Below are 21,012 nucleotides of genomic sequence, written 5' to 3' on the forward strand. Positions count from 1 at the left end.
TACAATCATTTTAATAATCACAACCTTTAAGAACATGTCTCATTGAAGAAGACATTTAAATCAGTGGTTCTTTAGCTTTGCCATCACATGAATAAATATATTAAAATAGAAAACAATTTAAATTGTAATAATATTTTAAAGCTAAAAGAAAAACAATCTTACTGACCACAAACTTTTGAATGGCAGTATAGATTGAACAGAAAAACTAACTTTGCAAAACTGACAATAATTTTTCTGTTCAAAACAATTTGTAGACGGTACAAATGTTTATCCATTGTCAAGCAACCTGCCCATGTTAGCATCTGGCTAATTTAATAATTTAACCAAGTGACAGATGAATTTGCATCCAAATAGAGTTGGATTTTTGACTGCAACAGCAAAATTATGGGAAACATTTTGTCCTCCATTGTAATATTTTGCCATCATTACTATGCATTTCATTTACGTCCATATCAGAACAGACCTGTGACCATTTTTGGATCATGATCCACCAATAAAGAACCACAGATTTCAATCGAACAGTAGTACAAGTAACCGCGCCGTACTCACAGCTAACTCTTTGGCTTGTATTTTATGGTAAATTTTCATCTCGTCACGGCGATTTTCCTGAGGGACCGTGATGTTTGCCAGGGCCGTTTCAAAGTCTATGATCTCCTGCATCATCTTTTGAGAGGTCTCCTGTGATCCACCCAATAGAATCCCGAGCTCCACCAAGAAGTTCAAGTATGCTTTTAAATACTGAAGAAGGAATAACAACACAAGCTGCAGACCACAGCAAAACACTACCAATGTTCATGAACAACAACATAAGGTCTCTTTGTTTACCTTTTCATTGGCTGTCTTATTGAGATAGTATTCCCTAGAGGGAAGTCCCAATCCTGACTGATCCACCTGTGGAAAAAGGGGAATCAACAAGCTAAGCTACAATGACATGCATCTTGATATAAAGCATGTTATAATATATTCTGACAGCCTGCTATTATAAATCAAAATATGGTATCTAGAACAGTGCAGAGTTTCCCCTTGACATTTAAGAATCCGTGTTATGGTGATAAAAAACATAACCATAAGATAAGTGTTCCCACCTGGATGATGTTGCTGTTGGAGCTTTTTGAGTCTGTGCTGACAAAAACAGTGAAAAAGGGGGAGGTTCGGAAGTTGGCTGACACAGTCCGTAAAACCTCCTGGAAGTTATCCTTCTCCCACGGGCCTTTCAAACCCCAACCTCCGGTCTGGAAAAACAATATTCCGTTATTAAGAATTACATCCCAGAATAAGAAAAAAAGCAGGTTTTCATTAAGGCTGATATATTTACAACAGATCTTTTGAGTTTCATATTTGTTCATGTATATGAGGTCACCTGATTGATAAGATCCTGGAGTGGTTTTGCCCCGAGCTCTTCAATTTTGCTCTCGTTCATACAAGCTTGGTAATACCACTGGGCTTTTTGCTCTGCTTTGCTCAGGCTCTTCATGCTAGTATTCTCTGAATTCAACAAATGAAGAAAAATTCAATGTAATAACCTTCATGAACCCTTGAAGCAAAGGGAAACAAAGCCTATATGGTGGTCGGAGCCTTGGAACTTCATTACTGCTTTATTTATACAGCGGGGTCCAAAAGTGTGATACCCCACTGAAAATCCAGGATTCAAAATCTAATTAAGAACAATATAGCCGAGAGCAGCAATTATCGGGGTTCAAGGCCTTTAAGTACATGCGTAAAAAGGTATAATGTTTTAATTAGCAAGCCTGTAACCGTCTCGATCATAGATGGAAAAGACCATTTACAGCCAATACAGGCAATTTACCATAGGACATATTTGGTTTATGAAGCTTTTTAAGAGCTATCGAGGTTGAGCCAAAAACTTAGGACTAATTCGCCAAAGTTGTTTTTTTAAAAAAGCTCTAACAATTAATGAACGATTCGATGGACAGCGGCGGTCCTAGAGGCAAAGTTGCTCAGAATGAGGAGCTCTACCATGTGCTACAAATGTTGTGGCTGTGTGTGAAAAATCACGTGATATACAATCCTTATTTAAAAACGCTTGTGGACGTTTTCTTCCAAATTTCTCACAGGCCTCTAAGACGGTGAGTTAAACAGGCCCTGCGAGTTTAGTTCTGATTAGCCTCCGTTAACCATAGCTGCCCAAACTTCATTGGCTGATGGCAGCCATGTTTTTTGAGATACATAAATGTCCTCAAAGGCAGTCTTGGCACCATGGACAAAGACACCACATGTTTCAAGTCAATCGGACTAAAGGTTAAAGCTGCAGTCAGTGATTTTTCCTCTTTGTCGCCATCTGTTGTTTGAAACCTGCAATTGCAGTCATATGCAGAACAGTTATCTGTACGTGCGTTGTGCAACGGCACAGCTCCTCAGTGCGGATGAATCTAATGTTTGCTGTCAGTCACCGCACCGGTGTGGATACTGTATTTCAGAATCACAGACTCTACGTCTTGAAAGTATGACCAATATAAGAATTTTCACTGGAAAATATCATCTGAACAAGTAAGTAACATTTCTGCCACTTTTGTTCTGACCAACTGAGGAAAAAAGCATTAGGCCTACAATAAATCACGCTGCCAATGATGATGAAATCTAACGATCGCTTAGCTCGGATCACGTCAAACCGTGCAAATTATTATTACTGTTATATTGTTCTCAAATTATTAATGTTAACAACATCAGCATTGCGTGACTGTGTATTTAGTGTATATTAGCGTTACCTGTAGATTTCAATTTCTGTAGCCACTCAACAGTCCAAAGTCGTTTGCTTTTTGTCTACGGGTGAATCTCCAGTTGTCACTGATGATTGTCATTTGGATCTTTCTGGATTACAATCCGCCATCAAAAAGTTTAATTATTTCAGCTGCTGTGAGAAAAGGCTATAAATGTGCCGCTACCAGCAGCATCCTCACATGATAAAACCGACTAGTCTGGACGGGACTCCTTCTTTTCTGTTTACGGACGTGACGTAATGACGCAAAGACGAGCTTCATGCTTGAATTTCCCGCTGAAATCCACCATGTCGCTCTTATTATAAGACATTATTACAAGCTTCCTGTTGTGAATCGAGACAAGATAATTAGATAGTTTTGAACACTGGCTGGTTATGTACTTACTCAAAAATTGATTTCGGATAATTTTTAACCAAAAAAAGTTACGGACTGCAGCTTTAAGTAGTTATAGCCATTTTCAAGTTTTTTTCCTGTTATAGCACCACCAAGTCGCCAATCGCTGCGATTTTTTCACGTGACCAAAGATTGAGCCAATACACCCATGTTTCGAGTTTGGTGAAAATGTTGCATTTCATTCACTAGTTATAGCCATTTTAGTAAAAGTGGCTCCACCGACTTCCAACATTTTGGCCTAACGGTTTAGGAGTTATGAGCGATTTCGTACTTTTCACCGCTTTGGCACCCCTGTCAGGCCGATCGGGGCAAGCATTGGTGATGTTGTAGATGGTGTGAGTACTACCAGCCCTCAAAGTTTCAAGTCTCTATGACTTACGGTTTGGTCTGCCCGATCACTTTTAGTGGAGAATGCTGATCCTTGGGAATTTTAACAATTACAATAGGGTTTCAGTGCTACACGCTTGATCCCCTAATAATAGGATGTGATGACGTCGAAAAAGTACGTTGTTCCATATATATCAGGCCATACTTTATGGACTTACCTAATAAGTTCTTCATGACGGCCATGTTGTGTTCCCACAGGTTGCTGAAAGGACCCCAACGGGACTTTCCCTCAGGCAATGGGTTTTTCCTCATCCAGCCCCCACATGCAAAGTTGTAGAAATCCTGGCAGGGGTCCACCGACCGATCAAGGGCCCCCATGACCGTACTTGCCACAGTAACACAAGGTTCTGACAGGCACATTCCCGGATGAGCTGTTAAAAACAATATGAGTATATAATAAATGTACAGCTGTGTCCATTACATGATATGTCTTTTATCATGTATATGTGCCAAACAGATAAGAAAGTCTTCCCAATGTCTCTTTCACTCAGCATATCATACACAAGTATAATCATAAATGAAGTGCAGTACTGGCTCAATGCATGATAAATCTAAAATATACATCCCCACTGCAATTACTCATCTTCATATCATGAAAAGGTAAATCAACATAGCTTTGATTATGGCTTGGGATTTTGGGGTGTTACGCTTTCGATGCAGTACCTCATACTGCATTCAGGCTGCACGTCATAAATATGCCTTGAATTGAGGAAGATCCCAGGACATTAACCCATCTGGAACTATTCACCTATCAGGGGCTACTGCCAAAATTTGGTTTCTGAGAAAAGAACTGTATTTATTGAGAATCCTGATCAAATGGCAACACAGCGACAGTGAACCGTGAAAGCTACAGCAAATAAACCCAGGAGATCACAGCATTGTGTTTTCCCTTTATAAAAATACTTAATGTAACTATCAAAAAAAAAAAAAAACATTGAAAACTATATTTTTTTCTGTATCGTAATATAAGTCATTTGCGACCACCAATAGTCACTTTAATCTGTGAAAAAAGTATTTTGCTTGTTTTTTCTCTTTCTCGAATATATGTTAAGAAGACTTAATGTATAAGCATGAAGAAGACTTAATGTATAAGTACTTTGTGTTCACTTTGGCTTTGAGGCTGGGCATGAATCCACTGAATGAGGTTATGCAAGTATTAAGTTTAATATTGAAAATAATTGGAGTTAAAGGGCACTGATTTTATTTGGCTTGTGGAGAACGCTGCTACAGCAGATTCATTGTAAACTCTTCTAAGAAAAACATTTGGCCCAAAAGATGTATCCCTAGCTCCTAATCTGGAGAGATAAGGCCAAGAAACTATAGGCCTGACAGCAGCTGAGGAAATTAGAGGTAAACAGTCTGGCAAAAGTCGTTGCTCTTTTATACAGCAATTTGTCATGCTTGGGCAACAGTGGATGGTTGAATAGCAGGAAGTGGCATTCAGTTCACTCAAAAATAATAACTTGGAGCTGCAATAAAAATGAGTAAATGCTTTTGATATGAGGTCCAGAACATATAGAGTCTTAGTACATACAAAAAAAGTATGTGCTCAGATAAAAAAACAAAAAACAAGGACTACTTTAAGCAAACACTGGTTTGACTCAGGTATTTAAAATTTAATTATTGTTATGAAATCTCATAACAACTGCAGGGTTCAACGGAAAGCACATTTTTCAAATTAAATTTAATATATAGATGTAGTTGCTTATGCCAAATATTCTAGCACCACATTATGTAACATTTGTAACATCAACTGAAAGGATCTAGTCACTCACATTCTTTATAGTGCAAACCCAAAGACACGATGCAGATGAACAGGGCCACGGACAGAGCGCACACGATGACCACTAGTTTCCTCTCAACGTGGGTTTTCTCTGCCCAGCACCGGAGACCCAGACCCCGCTGAAGCCCCACCTGATAATCACAAAGTAATCAGAAAATAAGGGTTAAGACTGCAATACCTTTCCCTGCAAATCAGCAATGTTTCATAGATGACGCAAATGACACTGAATCCTGTTCCAAAGGAGTGATCATTGGCAAAGAAGCAATCCTCAAGGGTGAGATGATTATTTGTGCTGCTTAATGAAAGTGACACCTATGTAATCTGGTACTGGTAAATATTGTTATAACCTGGTGCAGGTTTTATTTCAGGTTTTATATAATATTTCATGGGAAAATTATATATGATCACGTCCAACAACAATATTAAACTTTGGTGGGACCAAATATCATTGTCTTTCTGCTCCAGTTCAAAGTACAGATCACATTCCCACCTAAAAAAAATAAAATGATGATTGAAAGGATGATCTCAAATAATAACAAAAAAAAAAAAAAGGTTTTTACAGAATAAACCATGCGCTTCAAATTTCTGCTTTTAAACCCTATGGAACGCTGGCCTGCTTTACTTTCACTGTAAGTGTGTTACTGTAACCACAATTATTTTCTGTGGTAATCGACAACATATCAAATGTTGTACACAGAGAATAATTGGTATTGAACCAAGAACACTCCTTTAAGAGTTATTAGCATTGGGTTGGGCATTAAATCCATAAGAGAGAAACTAACCCACAACAACACAGCAATAAACTTTCTACTTTCTAGGAAAGGCTCTTTTCTAGGAAAGACTGCCAAGTCTGAACACTGTTCTGCCAAACGCAGTGCTATTCAAACCTAACCACTGGAAAGTAATTTTTAAAACTAGATCTTTTTAGTATCTCAAATTCTCACGTCTCCTTCAGCTTCAGAAGACCTCAACAACCCAAACTGTATTTTGAGATCCAAAATCAAACATTTTTCATTGAAAATAATCTGGACCATACTATCCACATTATAGCCATTTTTCAGAGTTCAAAACTTTGGGTTTGATAAGGTTTTTGAGAGATATCTCTTATGCTCACCAAGGTTGCATTTATTTGTTCAAAAATACAGTAAAAACAGTAATATTGTGAAATATAACAATTTAAAACAACTGTTTTCTATTTATGTAAATGTAATTTATTCCTGTGATGGCAAAGCTGAATTTTCAGCATCATTACTCCAGTCTTCAGTCACATGATCCTTTTGTAAATGTCTTTACTGTCACTTTTGATCAATTTAATGCTTCCTTGCTGAATAAAAGTATTAATTTCTTTAAAAAAAAAAACTTACTAACCAAATTTTTTGAACAGTAGAGCATCTATAACTGTATAAGATGGTAAGTTGGTGAAACATACCTGAGAACTCTACAAAAACTCCAAGACTATGAACTTTAAACTTTTCTTCTGATTGACTGTCTCTTCATTTAGATTCTATACTGATCAAACAAGGCTTGAGGATTTCATAACTGATCAGCTCTCGGCAGAGGAGGTGCAAGAGAAACTAAATAAATGATCTCTGTAATACCAATCAGATTAAGCCCTACTGAGCTCACAGAGTTCAAAAGTCACTTTTAGTGGCCAACTGCCCAGCTGTGCAATTACTCGGCTTAGTTTGGATACTCTGTGTTTGTATGTGTTGTGTGGCTTCAATGAGCCTTAATGCCAAACTCAGGTCTCTCTCCAAAAGAGAGCAGAGGGAGAAATTAAAACAAAGACAGTGAAATGTTTTTAATAAAGGCACCCAGAACATTTAATACCCTTGATGATCCAGAGAAAATATTTTAGGAACGTTCAAAGGATAATAAATTTCTGGTTCAAGGAACAAAAGACCAGAACATATTTTGACTTCCACTTGTTTGCCTTCGTAATGAAAAGGCCAAATATTCGATAATAATTCTTACAAGGTACTACTCTAAAACAAACATTAGTGTTGCAAATAAAGCTACAATGGAATTCATATACATTGAGTATACAGAGCAGATACCAAAGTATCTTTCAGTTTTTATGCAAATCAGTTGTTTTATGAAAATTGCTTTTGGTTTTATAGCAGCAACAAAAATACTCTTATCAAAAAAAAAAAAAAAAAAAAAAAAAAAGTTTAGTCAGTAATCTGTGGGAATATTTAAATAAATAAAATAAAGTACTTATCAAAACCAGTTAGGTCTTATATATTATTTAATATGACTGAATCAACTTGACTAGTTCCATTGAAGTTGTTCCATTTGGTAACAATGGCACAGTTTACTTATAAAACATACTGTATCAGAAAAAAAAAACACCATAGAGAAGCAAAAATGTAGCTAGCATTTTGTTTTGTTTTTTACTTTTACACACACACACACAAAACCCAATTGTGTACTTATTAAAAGCAAACAGAAGTGTAAGGCATATTCACACAACACAAATACAAAAAAAAACACTTCTGCGGAAAAACAGTTTAACAGTTGGCTATAAGTAGAAAGCTGTATACAACAGTGCTATCACACAGCGGATGTTTGAGATGAAAAGCATGAGGAAGTAACTAGGCACACAACTTTTGTAAAGAATCAAGTAAACGGATCACTAGTTCAACGGATTGGCTCATATTTCAATACACACATGTCAAGAAACATGTTATAAAAACAGTTAAAGAAATGAACTCTCACCTGCATTGTAGAGGTCTGGTAGATCCCATCGGAACCGGTATCCAACAGCTCCTCTTCATCCAGTGTGGCTCGTTTGTAAGTAGACATCTGAAAGGTCAAATGAAGAATAGATTCCCTCAGTGATTCCATAACTAAACCAAAGAGATGTTTCAGCAGCTTTTGGGAATCCTGGCAATGTTTATTCCTGTGAGTTCCATCAGGAGAAGATTGTGAAGCTAGTCGTCCCAAAGGACTAGAGGAGGCTCTTGGCTCAGCGTGTCAACAGTGCTGGCTGATCTGTGTGTCAATGGGGTTTCCTCTTCTACCCCCTGCTTTCACCTCCTCCCAAGCCAAATTTACAACCCCCCAACGTCAGAAAAAAAATCTCCAAAGCATGGCCAGCTCGGTCTTCACAACAAACGTGTATTGCAAAGCTCTCTTCTCAGCTTTCCTTGGTGCAGCCCTCCTAGTTAGGAATCTTAAACAAGGGATTCCTGGGAAGCTTGAACTTCTTCCAGCCTGCAACAACACTAGCGTCACCATAAAGGCAGGAACTTGTGAAAAACAGGAAGGGGAGAGGACCTGATGTACATACGTGAGAGTGAGGGTGTGTGAGTATACGCATGTAAGAGAGAGAATGTGTGCATTCCACAATGGGCTTTCATTTCAAACTGGGAGGGAACTGTTAGAGGTGAGTTCCCGCCCTTTTTCATTCCTACCAATAGGACTTTCCAGGACAGAAGGTTGGGCTTGTACAAGGCCACGCCCATTTCAAGTTCTTCAGCTGCCTAAATTAGAATGGTCACCTTATAAGTATGACAGCCAGATATTGCTGTCCCAGTCTGAACACTTAACACACATAAACAAGCACACATATGTATATTTACTGTGTTAAATATGCTTTATGATAAAAATGTTAACATGAAGATATGTCTGTAAAGACATTACTGAGAGCATATTTAAATGAAATATTAAAGTAAACATTAAAATTCATAAATATATTATATACATTATTTGTGTATTATTTAATATAATAATAAAAGAACTATTGTATTATTTAATATTAAAGTATTTTATAAAATATAAAATTTACATTTTATGTTTTTTGCTTCATCTTCTTCACCCCAGTGACTTTGCTTTTGTTGTCATTGTATTTATTTTGGGGCTTTTCTTATTATTAAGTTCATTAATTGGCTTAACATTTTATTAATTTAATAAAAAGATTTCTTTACTGTTTCAGTGTTTTACTGTAAAAGATAATATAATTTCTTTCTGTCATCTGGCTGCATGAAAAAAAACAATTGTCTTCGGTCTTGTCAAAGCCAATGGTCTATCATGAGGCCTCTGTGGCTTCTGAACAGCTTGAGTCAGCAGTGGTACTCAAACAGCAGACAAATATGTTCACTTTCAGCCAAACCCCATTTCAACCAGACACATAAAACACAATTCAGACCCTCTAAAGCAGTGTTTCTCAACTCCAGTCCTCGGGACCCACTGCTCTGCACATTTTGTATGTCTCTCTTATATGACACACTCAATTCAGTTCATGCAGACTCTCCTAATGAGCTGATGATCTAAATCAGCTGTGTTAAATAAGGGATACATACAAAATGTGCAGAGCAGTGGGTCCCAAGGACTGGAGTTGAGAAACACTGCTCTAAAGAACTGTGAAATATTAACCACAATATGACCAGTCCAAACAGAATCACACCCACGATGCACAGTAAGCATATTGTATAGAATTTTCTGGCCAGACGTACTTCTCACGACCTCAAATGGGTAAAGCCCTGTCATTTGATGACCCTGACAGGGCGGGAGAGTAACACATGAGGATATTGACAGAAAGGGCTGAATTTCTTCCAACTCGGGAAGCACAAGTCTTTCTGGCATTTGCAGAAACGTATTATGTGCCTAATTCGTCAAGTCGTTTGGAAACTATGAGACTGATAGAAGCCGTTTGCACTACAATTATTCTTTCATATACCTCAAATACTTAATTTTATTAAATAAAAAAATGAATTTATAGCTGAAGGATTTTTCCCAACCTAGCGCCACAGCCATCATACCTGTAATTAGGGATGTCAAACGATTAATCACGATTAATTGATTACAAAATAAAAGTTTGAGTTTGCCTATTATGTGGGTGTACTGTGTGTAATTATTATGTATATATAAATACAAACACATCCATGTATATATTTGAGAAATATTTACAAGTATATGTATTTATTTATATTTTTATATAATTTATATTATATATAAATACATTTTTTGTACATAAATAACATATTTCTCTTAGATATATACATTAATTTGTGTGTATTTATATATACATATTAATTACACATATTACTCACACATATATTATACAAACTCAAACTTTTATTTTGTATGCGATTAATCGCGATTAATCGTTTGACAGCCCTACCTGTAATCATAAAAAAAAAAAAGAATTTATAGCCAAAGGCTTCAAGATTTTTTTTTTTTTTCCCCAACCTAGCGTCACAGCCTGTTTTAAAGGTGCCCTAGAATTAAAAATTGAATTTATATTGGCATAGTTAAAGCTGCAGTAGGTAACTTTTGTAAAAATGCATTTTTTACATATTTGTTAAACCTGTCATTATGTCCTGACAGTAGAATATGAAACAGATAATCTGTGAAAAAAAATCAAGCTCCTCTGGCTCCTCCCAGTGGTCCTATTGCCATTTGCAGAAATACACCGCTCCCGGTAAGAAACAACCAATCAGAGCCAGGAGGAGTGTCTTAGCAGTGTCAATCAAGCTCGCGTGCGCGCTGATCTCATCCCTCTCATGCAGAGCGCCAGCGCCGCGTACAGGCATCAAATTCAAGATTACCGGTGTGCCGCAGCTTTGCTTATGGCGGAAAAACAATCCAAACTGCCAATTCCTCGAGTGGCTCCTGCTCATAAAATAAAGACGGGTAAACGGAAAAAGACAGATGACGATGATAAAAAAGCCAAAAAGAAAGAATTAGATAGAGCCCGAAATAAAACGAGGGTAAATATCGGAGCGGCTTTTCCGAGGTGGAGGGAGCTACGTGTCCCGAAAGGATTAAAAACCGATCCAGAGTTAGCCACATTTCTGCTTGACAAGTAAGTATCCCTGCTTGATAGGGCTGGGCGATATATCGCATGCGATTCTCACGCGCATTTCGTCAGTAAAGCCGGTTCCCTGATTACCTCTAAATCGCCATCACCTGCTTTAAAATGGAGCGCCTTTTAATAGACAGAGCCGTAGTTCACTGATAAGCCACCCAAAATCGGGTTCATTATTGAAGTCGATTCATATTCGATACTGAACGCGATTTTGCGTGGCTTCTCCGTGAACTACGGCTTTGCCTATTAAAAGGCGCTCCATTTGAAAGCAGGTGATGGCGATTTAGCGGTAATCAGGGAACCGGCTTTACTGACGAAATGCGCGTGAGAATCGCATGCGATATATCGCCCAGCCCTACTGCTTGATCTGTTTCATTTTTTTAAGAACAACACAACTAAGATAATTTCAAAACAGGCCTGCCCGTCCCCCTGCCTGATGCTTCCTCTTCTCCCCGCCCGTTGACTCCTCGAAGTCGCTGTGGGTGTGAATTCCTCGTCGGAGCCCATTGACTCGGTGTCAAAACTCTAGCCGCATAACATACAGATAAAATGTCACGCAATTTGCAAAGCAACTATTGAAACCTACTAATTCACTGGCTTGTCATGTTGCTGAAATAATGTACTAGCAAACCTTATTTAGCATTACATATCGATAGAATAATTACTTGCATACTGTAACGTTACCGTTAGCTGTATATTATCATTACTAGCTATTTATTACTTTTAGAAATAGTGCAACGTCATGTAGTTACATTACATGTATTGCAAAATACGTAATGTTTTGAGGACCAAGTTTGTAGTCAAAGTATGGGCAGGCCATAGTCAGTGTAAATCATATTGATGATGTTTCGTCTGTACCAGTGAATGTGCCATAACTGTGTATCCGCCTTACTAGCCTGCGCGTTCACGGCAGGCTCCGTTGTGATGGGGGAGGAGCTGTGGAGGGAGGGCTGTAGCGCAGCATAGAGCAAGGGGGAGTGACCTGTGAGTTGTGCTTGTTCAAATTTTCAGGCTAAGTCAAGGTTTTCTAAAAACTCCCTACAGCAGCTTTAAATAACAAGAGTTCAGTACATGGAAAAGACATACAGTGAGTTTCAAACTCCATTGTTTCCTCCTTCTTATATAAATCTCATTTGTTTAAAAGACCACCGGAAAACAGGCGAATCTCAACATAACACCGACTGTTACGTAACAGTCGGGGTGTACGCCCCAATATTTGCATATGCCAGCCCATGATTGAGGCATTACACAAGGGCAGGACGTCTGGATGTGCACAGCTGAATCATCAGACTAGGTAAGCAAGCAAGGAAAACAGAGAAAAATGGCAGATGGAGCAATAATAACTGACATAATCCATGATAGCATGATATTTTTACTGATATTTGTAAATTGTCTTTCTAAATGTTTCGTTAGTTGCTAATGTACTGTTAAATGTGGTTAAAGTTACCATCGTTTCTTACTGTATTCACGGAGACAAGAGCCGTCGTTATTTTCATTTTTAAACACTTGCAGTCTGTATAATTCATAAACACAACTTCATTCTTTATAAAGCTCTCCAACAGTGTAGTGTTAGCCTGTTAGCCACAGAGCATAGCCTCAAACTCATTCAATATCAAATGTAAACACCCAAATAAATACAATACTCACATAATCCGACGCATGCATTCAGTATGCATGACGAACACTTTGTAAAGATCCATTTTGAGGGTTATATTAGCTGTGTAAACTTTGTTTATGCTGTGATAGAGTCGAGAGCTCGGGAGGGGGCGGAGAGCGCGCGATTTAAAGGGGCCGCAGCCTGAAATCGGCTCGTTTCTAATTATGCCCCAAAATAGGCAGTTAAAAAACATTTATTTAAAAAAATCTATGGGGTATTTTGAGCTGAAACTTCACAGACTCATTCAGGGGACACCTTAGACTTATATTACATCTTTTAAAAAAAAGTTCTAGGGCACCTTTAAGATTTTAAGATACTTAAATCACACTTGTAATCATGAAATAAAAAAAATAAAAAAAATGTAACTATAGGGCACACATCAAATAGCTATTTTTCCATACACAGCAACGGGATATTATATGGAATATTCAGCAAATATTCAATGAAAGGAGGTTAGGAGGTTAATAAAAATTGTATTGTTATTTCTGTGTAAAAAAACACTTAATAAAAATTAAATAACTGAAATACATTAAATTTAAGAAAGAAAAATGACAGACTTTTTTACAGGTTAATATATAATATTATTTATTTGTCATCCCATTTGCCGTGCTGTGGAAAGGGTTCAACTTGTGTCACTTCCTTGATTTTATGGGCTATTCCATTATTTTAAAAGGGTAAAGGCCCGTTCACACCAAGAACGATAACTATAAAGATAACTATAACGATAACTATATTTGCGTCCACACCAGCGAACGATAACTTGGAGACTAAAGCTCACGCGCTGCGGTTTCAAGTGTGTTTGCTGTTTGTGTTGGATTTACACGGCTTTAACCAGCAGATGTCCTCAGCATGTTGTGTTTCGAGTGAATAGCTAGTGCAATCGATCTAATCTAACCGTGAATTTAGCTGACAAAGTCAATATAAGTGGGATAAAAACAACGCCTAGTCTTTTTCACTGCAACTTCAAAGGAAGCAAGACAATGTTGTCGAAACTGGCGCTGGCTATCTGAGGCAATTTTGTTACACTGTTTGCTTCCGGTCAATGGTTTTTTTGAATGGGTTTTTGCTAAATTGCCTGAAATAAGGTCTGTGGTTAACAAAGCCTCTAAATATTTTCACGTTTTAATCTAAGACATAAAACACAACAGTTATAACCCGCTTGTGATTTTTTAAAACCTTTATTGTGTCTTAAAAACGGCGGTTGCTAACAAGTTGCTAAAAGGGACTACTTCCTTTGGCGGGGACTTTAGACGTCATCATGACAAACAGGACATTTGAACAGTATATCTCATGAAAAAGTGGATAAGTATTCATACACAGCGCAGATCATAATCAGTGAGCATGTTTTTAAATAAAGTTTGAGGAAGCTTGGTGGTGGTGATGTTGATCCGCGACCATGGTGTGCTGTAGTCCGTTTATAGCCTACTTTTAGCTTTTTATATTTGACGACTTTATAGAGTGCCCCAGGGATGACGCGTTTTTGTAGGCCAACCCGGAAGTTAGCGGCGCACGAGTTCCCTCGGTTGAAAGCCTATGCATTTTTCCCATAGACTTTTGGAAAATCGCACAAAATAAGCTCTGTGTTTAACAAAGGGTTATGACACTTACACGTTTTGTCTATCAAGATAATCTTTACAAGTGAACACAACATTTATAGATTTTGAAGCCTAAATAAAGTCATCAGATATAAAAGGCTAACAGTAGGCTATAAACGGACTACAGCACACCATGGTCACGGATCAACGTATTCACCACCAAACGTCCTCAAACAAGTCCCCGCCAAAGGAAGTAGTCCCTTTTAGCAATTTGTTAGCAACCGCCGATTTTAAGACACAGTAAAGGTTTAAAAAAATCACAAGTGGGTTATAACTGGTGTGTTTTACATCATAGATCAAAACGTGAAAGTATTTAGAGGCTTTGTTAACCACAGACCTTATTTCAGGCGATTTAGCAAAAACCCATTCAAAAAACCCATAGACTTTACGGCGTTGGAACCGGAAGTCCAAAAATGCTAACTCGCTTCCGGGTTTTGCCTACAAAAATGCGTCATCCCAGATGCACTCTATTAAGGCTTCAAAATGTATAAATGTTGTGTTAACTTGTAAAGATTATCTTGATAGACAAAACATGAACTTCCGGGCTGTCCTACATCTCTGAGGTACTCTATATCGTGATCCCTATGATATCGTTTCTCTATATCGTTGTGGTTATAGCTGTAGTGTGGACAGTACTATTCTTTTATATTTAGAACAATTTTTAGTACTATATCTTTATCGATATCGTTCTTGGAGTGAACGTGCTTTAACAGTTGAGTAATGGGACAGAAATTTATGGTATGTGGCTCACACATTTACACATTCTTCTTGTTCATAACACAATTACTTATGGACTTCAGGCATAATTCTGTCCAAAGACGGACTCATAGACACTTTCCTGGCAGGTCAGCCCCAGCAGATGTGCAGTCATGTAGCTGCCAACAGCATATCAGCGACCAGCAATGACAATGGAGTCTTCCCTTTACGTCGCTTTCCAATGACATGACTCACTAAAAGTTTGGCTGGAGGCTCAGAGACCTGCCTGTATCCGGTCTAGGGCTTTGGCTTGAGGGTTTCCTCAACCATCTGTTGGCCACAAATCGAAGCAAGGCGCAGGTGTACAGAATAGCTCGGGTGCTGATTCTATCAGCAGTGAGGATGGATTCATAGCCTCTTTCCAATAACCTGCCCTGCTGTAGTATTTACTCAAAGCTGATCTGGGATCAATTCCTGCATTTTCCATGCCCATAAAGAGCGTGATTTGGAAAAAAGGAAGTTGGACCCAGCACAGTGTAAAAGACACAATACAAAATATGCCCAGATTCCTGGACAATGTCTCAAATGCTGCCTTTCAGTGAGGCAGTAAACCACAGCTATGAGTCAGAAATTTGCCACTGATCCTGTGAACCGCCCAATTGTTTAAGGCACGAAAGCATTTCTCTGGTATGACTAAAGCATTTGTTTGCCCCTGTGTTAATATGTGAATGCGTATGCACACTATTTGCGAGTATGTGTGTGAGAGCGAAAGCACATTTCATTCCACGTATAAGTTTGAGAGTCTCTGACTTGGATGTGGTCTAATTCCTGTTCAAATGCCAAACACTTATTTTCACATTAGTCATTCTACATAATTCATATAATATAAAAACAAATCTGAGAATCAAAGTTAAGGTTTTGGTTTTTATGCAAAGTAGTAGAAGCACCTAAATAAAGAAGCTTGTTTGATACTTGGTGACTCTGACACATGATAGTGTTGTGATGCATTATTTGAGGTCTTTCCCAGGTGGTAAGAGTATCATCCTGCACCCCATTAATACTTTCAGTAGCAAGTGTTTAATTTACGATCTCAAACTACACTCAAATCAGACACTAACATGTTGGATACTGTGGTCTGAAGTCAAAATATCTGATGGGAAATTAAAGCAGGTTAGAGGTATTTTTTGTCAGCTGACAAAAAAACTAAACTAAAATATTCACTTAAAGTAGTGCATGAGATTTTATGTTAATATTTCAATGATTTAAAGCTGCTGTCTGTGATTTTTGGCCCTCTAGCAGTTAAAAACAGAACTGCACGCGTCTTGCGGAGGAACATTCTAGCCAGAGCTACTTTTCTCCGTGTATGTCTATGGCGAGTCACGCAGTTACTGTGATACTCTGCGGCGAGTCCTACCAGTCTGGTCTGAAATAGTCCGAATATAAACACTTATTATAAGTGTACCATAATGATTCAGGATAAGACAAAAACATGGTTTGGAAAATGGATTCATGTTGTATATTCTCATTATATAATTTTTGTAAATATTTAACACAAAAAAAGTTTTGTCTTTCTTTCTTCTGTGGAACATAAAGAAGATATTTTGACAAATGTGTTTTTTTGTCCATACAATGTAAGTCAGTGGTAACCAAAACAGTCTAGTTACCAACATTCTTTAAAATATCTTCTTTTGTGTTCCAAAGAAAAAAGTAAGTCACATGGTTGGAACCACATTCAGGGTGGTAAATGACAAAACTTTCATTTTTGGGTGAACTATCCCTTTAAATCCTAAAACTATCCCTTTAAGTCACAGTCCCGCTAGCGGGACGCTTGGTGCTGTTTTATTTTTTGCTTTTTTTTGTATCACATATATTAGTAATCATCATAAATTAGGTATCATTCGAAAGCTTAGAAACTCCATGGTACCTTAAATCCTTTTAGCAGGGTCCTCCCCCTAGTGGGCGTTGTCATGTTTCAAATTACAAAATTTATTTTAACTAATTTATAGTCAAAACTTTTCTAATCTTGACAAAACACATTGTCGGAAAGGTCTGAATCTCAAGCTTCCATATTTTGAGTCTGTTTTGTGATAGAAGTGATATTTGGACAGAAATTTAATAATTTGTTACAGGAGAATGCATCAAAAAAATTTCAATGGAATGTGGGTGGCTATTTTTGGTACAACACCTAAAAACTAAATCTCCTGGGAACTTCAATTTTTGTGATATCAACATCAAATTTGGAACACAACTTGGTTAGACATATGGCAACTTTAGAGTAAAAATTATTTTGTAAAACATTTATATAAAATAAATTTTTTAATAAAGTACATTTGGTTTACAGTACATTGAAACTTCTATAACTTTTTCATAATTTAATTTTTTGAAGTGCTTTCACCTTAGCAACAATCCACTGTGTGGAGTGTCTTGTTCAAAACAAGACCATACTTAGGTCTATATTCCAAAGCATTCTTGAATTACAACAATTTAAGTTTTGATAGTCCATTTTCACATCTATGCTCGAAAAGCGGGATGACAGTTAAGGGGTTAAGTGGCTGGACCCAGCTCCCCCTCTGCTCCAGTCCACAGTTACCAATTTTAACCAAACAAACCAGTAAATCATGCATGTCAAATGTCACCCAAACAGAAACAGGACAGAATTGTGTGTTATTAAATGTAAGAACCCATCCGAATCAAGGGGGATTAAGAAGATGGAAATATACAGGCGAGAGGACCAACAACAACATGCTGATCTCCGCTCTGGAACATATGACAACATGAAGTCTTATGATAATGACAAGATCACAACTTCTGGTGTCAGAGATTCCCCGGTGCAGTCTTCCTTTCTAGGATTACACTAGAGATAAAAATTTAAACCACTGGACAACTTAATCTCCTGGGGAAATAGTGCAAGACATGGCTAAACATGATGTCAATACCCATCTTGTAATCAGTGTCTGGATTTAGGCCGAAAAGCTGGTAACCTTACTGTCACTTGACCAACATACATTTAATATAAACCAGCTCTATTAGTATATACTTAAATGTATGTATGTCCTTGATGCAAGCTACTGCTCATAGGCATTCTTGGCAATATGTACTTACATCAACATTAAAAAATCTTTTTATTTGAAGAACATAAGACTGAAGAAGTCACAAGACAAACCGTGTTTACAGCCTTGTTGCTGGTCTGCGGAAACACTCATGATGAATTCTAGGTAATAAGTAACCTCTGTTCAAACTAATGCAGCACACGGAACTGATTTAATTAGTTCAGTTTCATTATATATATATATATATGCACACAAACTTACAGTAATGTGGCTTAAAGTATTAAGATAGGCGCACTACCTTTATATTGATCTTTATGACAGAAAGATTCACAGGTTTAAGCACTACTGACTGATATACAGATAGAAAGACGACACACTGATATATAATGTTACATTTATACAGCTCTACTGTAGTCAAATCCATAAAGCAAAACATATATCACTCTTTGAGCTAATTCCGCAATGCAGTAACATACAAGCATTAGTTATTTTGACAAACAAGGAAAAGTTTGGTTTCCTTACCATATACCATATAATTTTTAGTCTCTCTCTCTCTCTCTCTCTCTCTCTCTCGCTTTCCTAGGCAACTGTCCACTCTGTGTAATCACTATATTGCATATATTTTGGGTTGTACAAACGACTTCAAGCCAATATTCAGCTGTTGACTCGCCTGCACACGAACATACAGTTTAACTGCGAGAGACCCGTCGGGATTATAATAGTAACTTCAGTCGACCAATCATATTCCAAAACAGTTTCCCACGTTCAACTTCTGACCAATTGCATTGTAGCTGTGGGCGGGTCTTTGATGGCAGCGCAGCACTGATAACAGGGTCGAAGGGTATGAATTTATATTCGCTTCTTGTCAGATAATGGTTCAAATGCATGATCAATATTTAGTTTAAATTACAATAATCTAATAACAACCATAAATGGTTGTGGTAGATTCTGTTCTAATTAAAAATTATGTGTACTAAAAAGTACTTTTCTTTATTTATTAGGCTGCTATTGTTATTATTATTATTATTGGAGGAAATAGACCTATACGGTACATTCTTAGCTTTAACAGTAATTCAGTCACATCTGATCAGCTCAGTGATTCGAATCTTTTGAATCAAGTCATTAACAACATTTAAAGGTTTAGTTCACTTTTAAATGAAATTTTCCTGATAATTTACTCACCCCCATGTCATCCAAGATGTCCATGTCCTTCTTTCTTCAGTCGAAAAGAAATTTAGGTTTTTGATGAAAGCATTCCAGGATTTTTCTCCATATAGTGGACTTCAATGGAGCCCAAACGGTTGAAGGTCAAAATTACAGTTTACAGCGATCCCAGACGAGAAATAAGGGTCTTATCTAGAGAAACCATCGCTCATTTTCTAAAATAAATAAATAAATAAAAATTTTATACATTTTAACTATAAATGCTCATCTTGAACTAGCTCTCTTCTTCTTCTCTATTTGAATTCTGGCAGTGTAGACACTGCTAAGTGTATTACTGCCCTCCACAGGTCAAAGTTTGAACTAAATTGTCATATACAATATGCTAGTGCAAGTATATAACAATTAGTTCAAACTTTGACCTGTGGAGGGCAGTAATACACTTAGCAGTGTCTACACTGCCAGAATTCAAATAGAGAAGAAGAGAACTAGTTCAAGATGAGCATTTGTTAAAACATAAATTATTTTTTATTTTTTTTAAGAAAATGAGCAATGGTTTCTCTAGATAAAACCCTTATTCCTTGTCTGGGATCGCGTAGAATGCTTTGAAGCTGCAATGAAACTGTAATTTTGACCTTCAACCGTTTGGGCCCCATTGAAGTCCACTATATGGAGAAAAATCCTGGAATGTTTTCATCAAAAACCTTAATTTCTTTTCGACTGAAGAAAGGACATGGACATCTTGGATGACATGGGGGTGAGTAAATCATCAGGAAATTTTAATTTGAAAGTGAACTAATCCTTTAAGCATACTAATAGACTCCAAAACTACCACTAATGGCAGATCTTTTTTTTTTCATCGACATTTTTAATCAAGCTATAAAAAGAGACAACAATAATAAAGTGCAAGATGTAAATTAATTTTGTTCACAAGAAGGAGACAAAATTGTGCAATGCGTCAGCAAATGTTCACATTCATCGTGTTTACATATGCGACCTTTCAATGCAGTGTCGCTTCGAATCTCGTTCAGTGAAAATTCGTTCAGCAGCTCCAACCAATGAGATGCTCCTTCTTCGAAAACAGCAGTCACGCGGTTCAGGGAACCAAAACATCAATACATTGGAATCAAATGGAAGATTTATTCACATAAGTGATTCATTCACGAAGTACTTAGAGGTCCTTTTTAAAAAGAGATTATGAGGGAAAATACAGTTTTCATGACTGCATAGATTAGCGATTACAGTCTTAGCTATTACTGGTAATTACGCAAATCCTTTCAGAAATTACCTCATCCTTCACGTGTAAAACATGATGTCAATCTTTAAGTATTTATCGCTAAAAATGCCCTGTGAACGTTATGGAGGTTTATGTGGATTATTGCGAGTCCATAGGCTTTTCACAGCTGCAAATCACAAATGCCCACAATAGGTCAATGGCCGATTACCAGTCATTAGCCTTTCAATGAGCGATTTGTTCTCTGATGGGCGAGCGCATTGTTGCGTTCATAGTGACATCTTGTGGTTAGTCTGATTAGAATGTCGATAAAGTATCTGGTAGAAAGTCAGGGAAGAAAGTTTAGAGCAAAGACATGAGGTAATGTTAGGTAAATGCAAGCCTCATAAACATCATTAGCACACTAAAATTGAAATCCTTGTTGAAAAATTGAAAGTGTTTTTTATTATTATTTGGGTCTCTAGCGACCTTGTTCTTAGTAAGCTTACTTGCGACTTTTTTGCCTT

At 37.3% G+C, this 21,012-nt stretch overlaps 1 protein-coding gene across 2 annotated transcripts in view; it reads right to left on the minus strand.

The window, feature by feature from the left end:
* The window catches only part of ece1 (endothelin converting enzyme 1), a 33,926-nt gene extending 15,132 nt beyond the window's left edge, over nucleotides 1-18,794 (minus strand). The window contains exons 1-8 of one of the 2 annotated variants that reach the window (XM_048172599.1): nucleotides 18,634-18,794; nucleotides 8,020-8,106; nucleotides 5,294-5,432; nucleotides 3,677-3,889; nucleotides 1,361-1,485; nucleotides 1,086-1,232; nucleotides 826-891; nucleotides 550-738 (exon numbers count right to left, since the gene is read on the minus strand). In XM_048172599.1, coding sequence (XP_048028556.1) covers nucleotides 550-738; nucleotides 826-891; nucleotides 1,086-1,232; nucleotides 1,361-1,485; nucleotides 3,677-3,889; nucleotides 5,294-5,432; nucleotides 8,020-8,106; nucleotides 18,634-18,636 — 969 coding nt within the window. In that variant the 5' untranslated portion in view covers nucleotides 18,637-18,794. Of the gene's footprint in view, nucleotides 1-549; nucleotides 739-825; nucleotides 892-1,085; nucleotides 1,233-1,360; nucleotides 1,486-3,676; nucleotides 3,890-5,293; nucleotides 5,433-8,019; nucleotides 8,646-18,633 lie in introns of those variants that run through there. The other variant, XM_048172598.1, reaches the window with a different exon arrangement.
* Nucleotides 18,795-21,012: the final 2,218 nt, after the last annotated feature.

Source organism: Megalobrama amblycephala, linkage group LG21 (genome assembly GCF_018812025.1).
Source record: "Megalobrama amblycephala isolate DHTTF-2021 linkage group LG21, ASM1881202v1, whole genome shotgun sequence".
NCBI lineage: Eukaryota > Metazoa > Chordata > Actinopteri > Cypriniformes > Xenocyprididae > Megalobrama > Megalobrama amblycephala.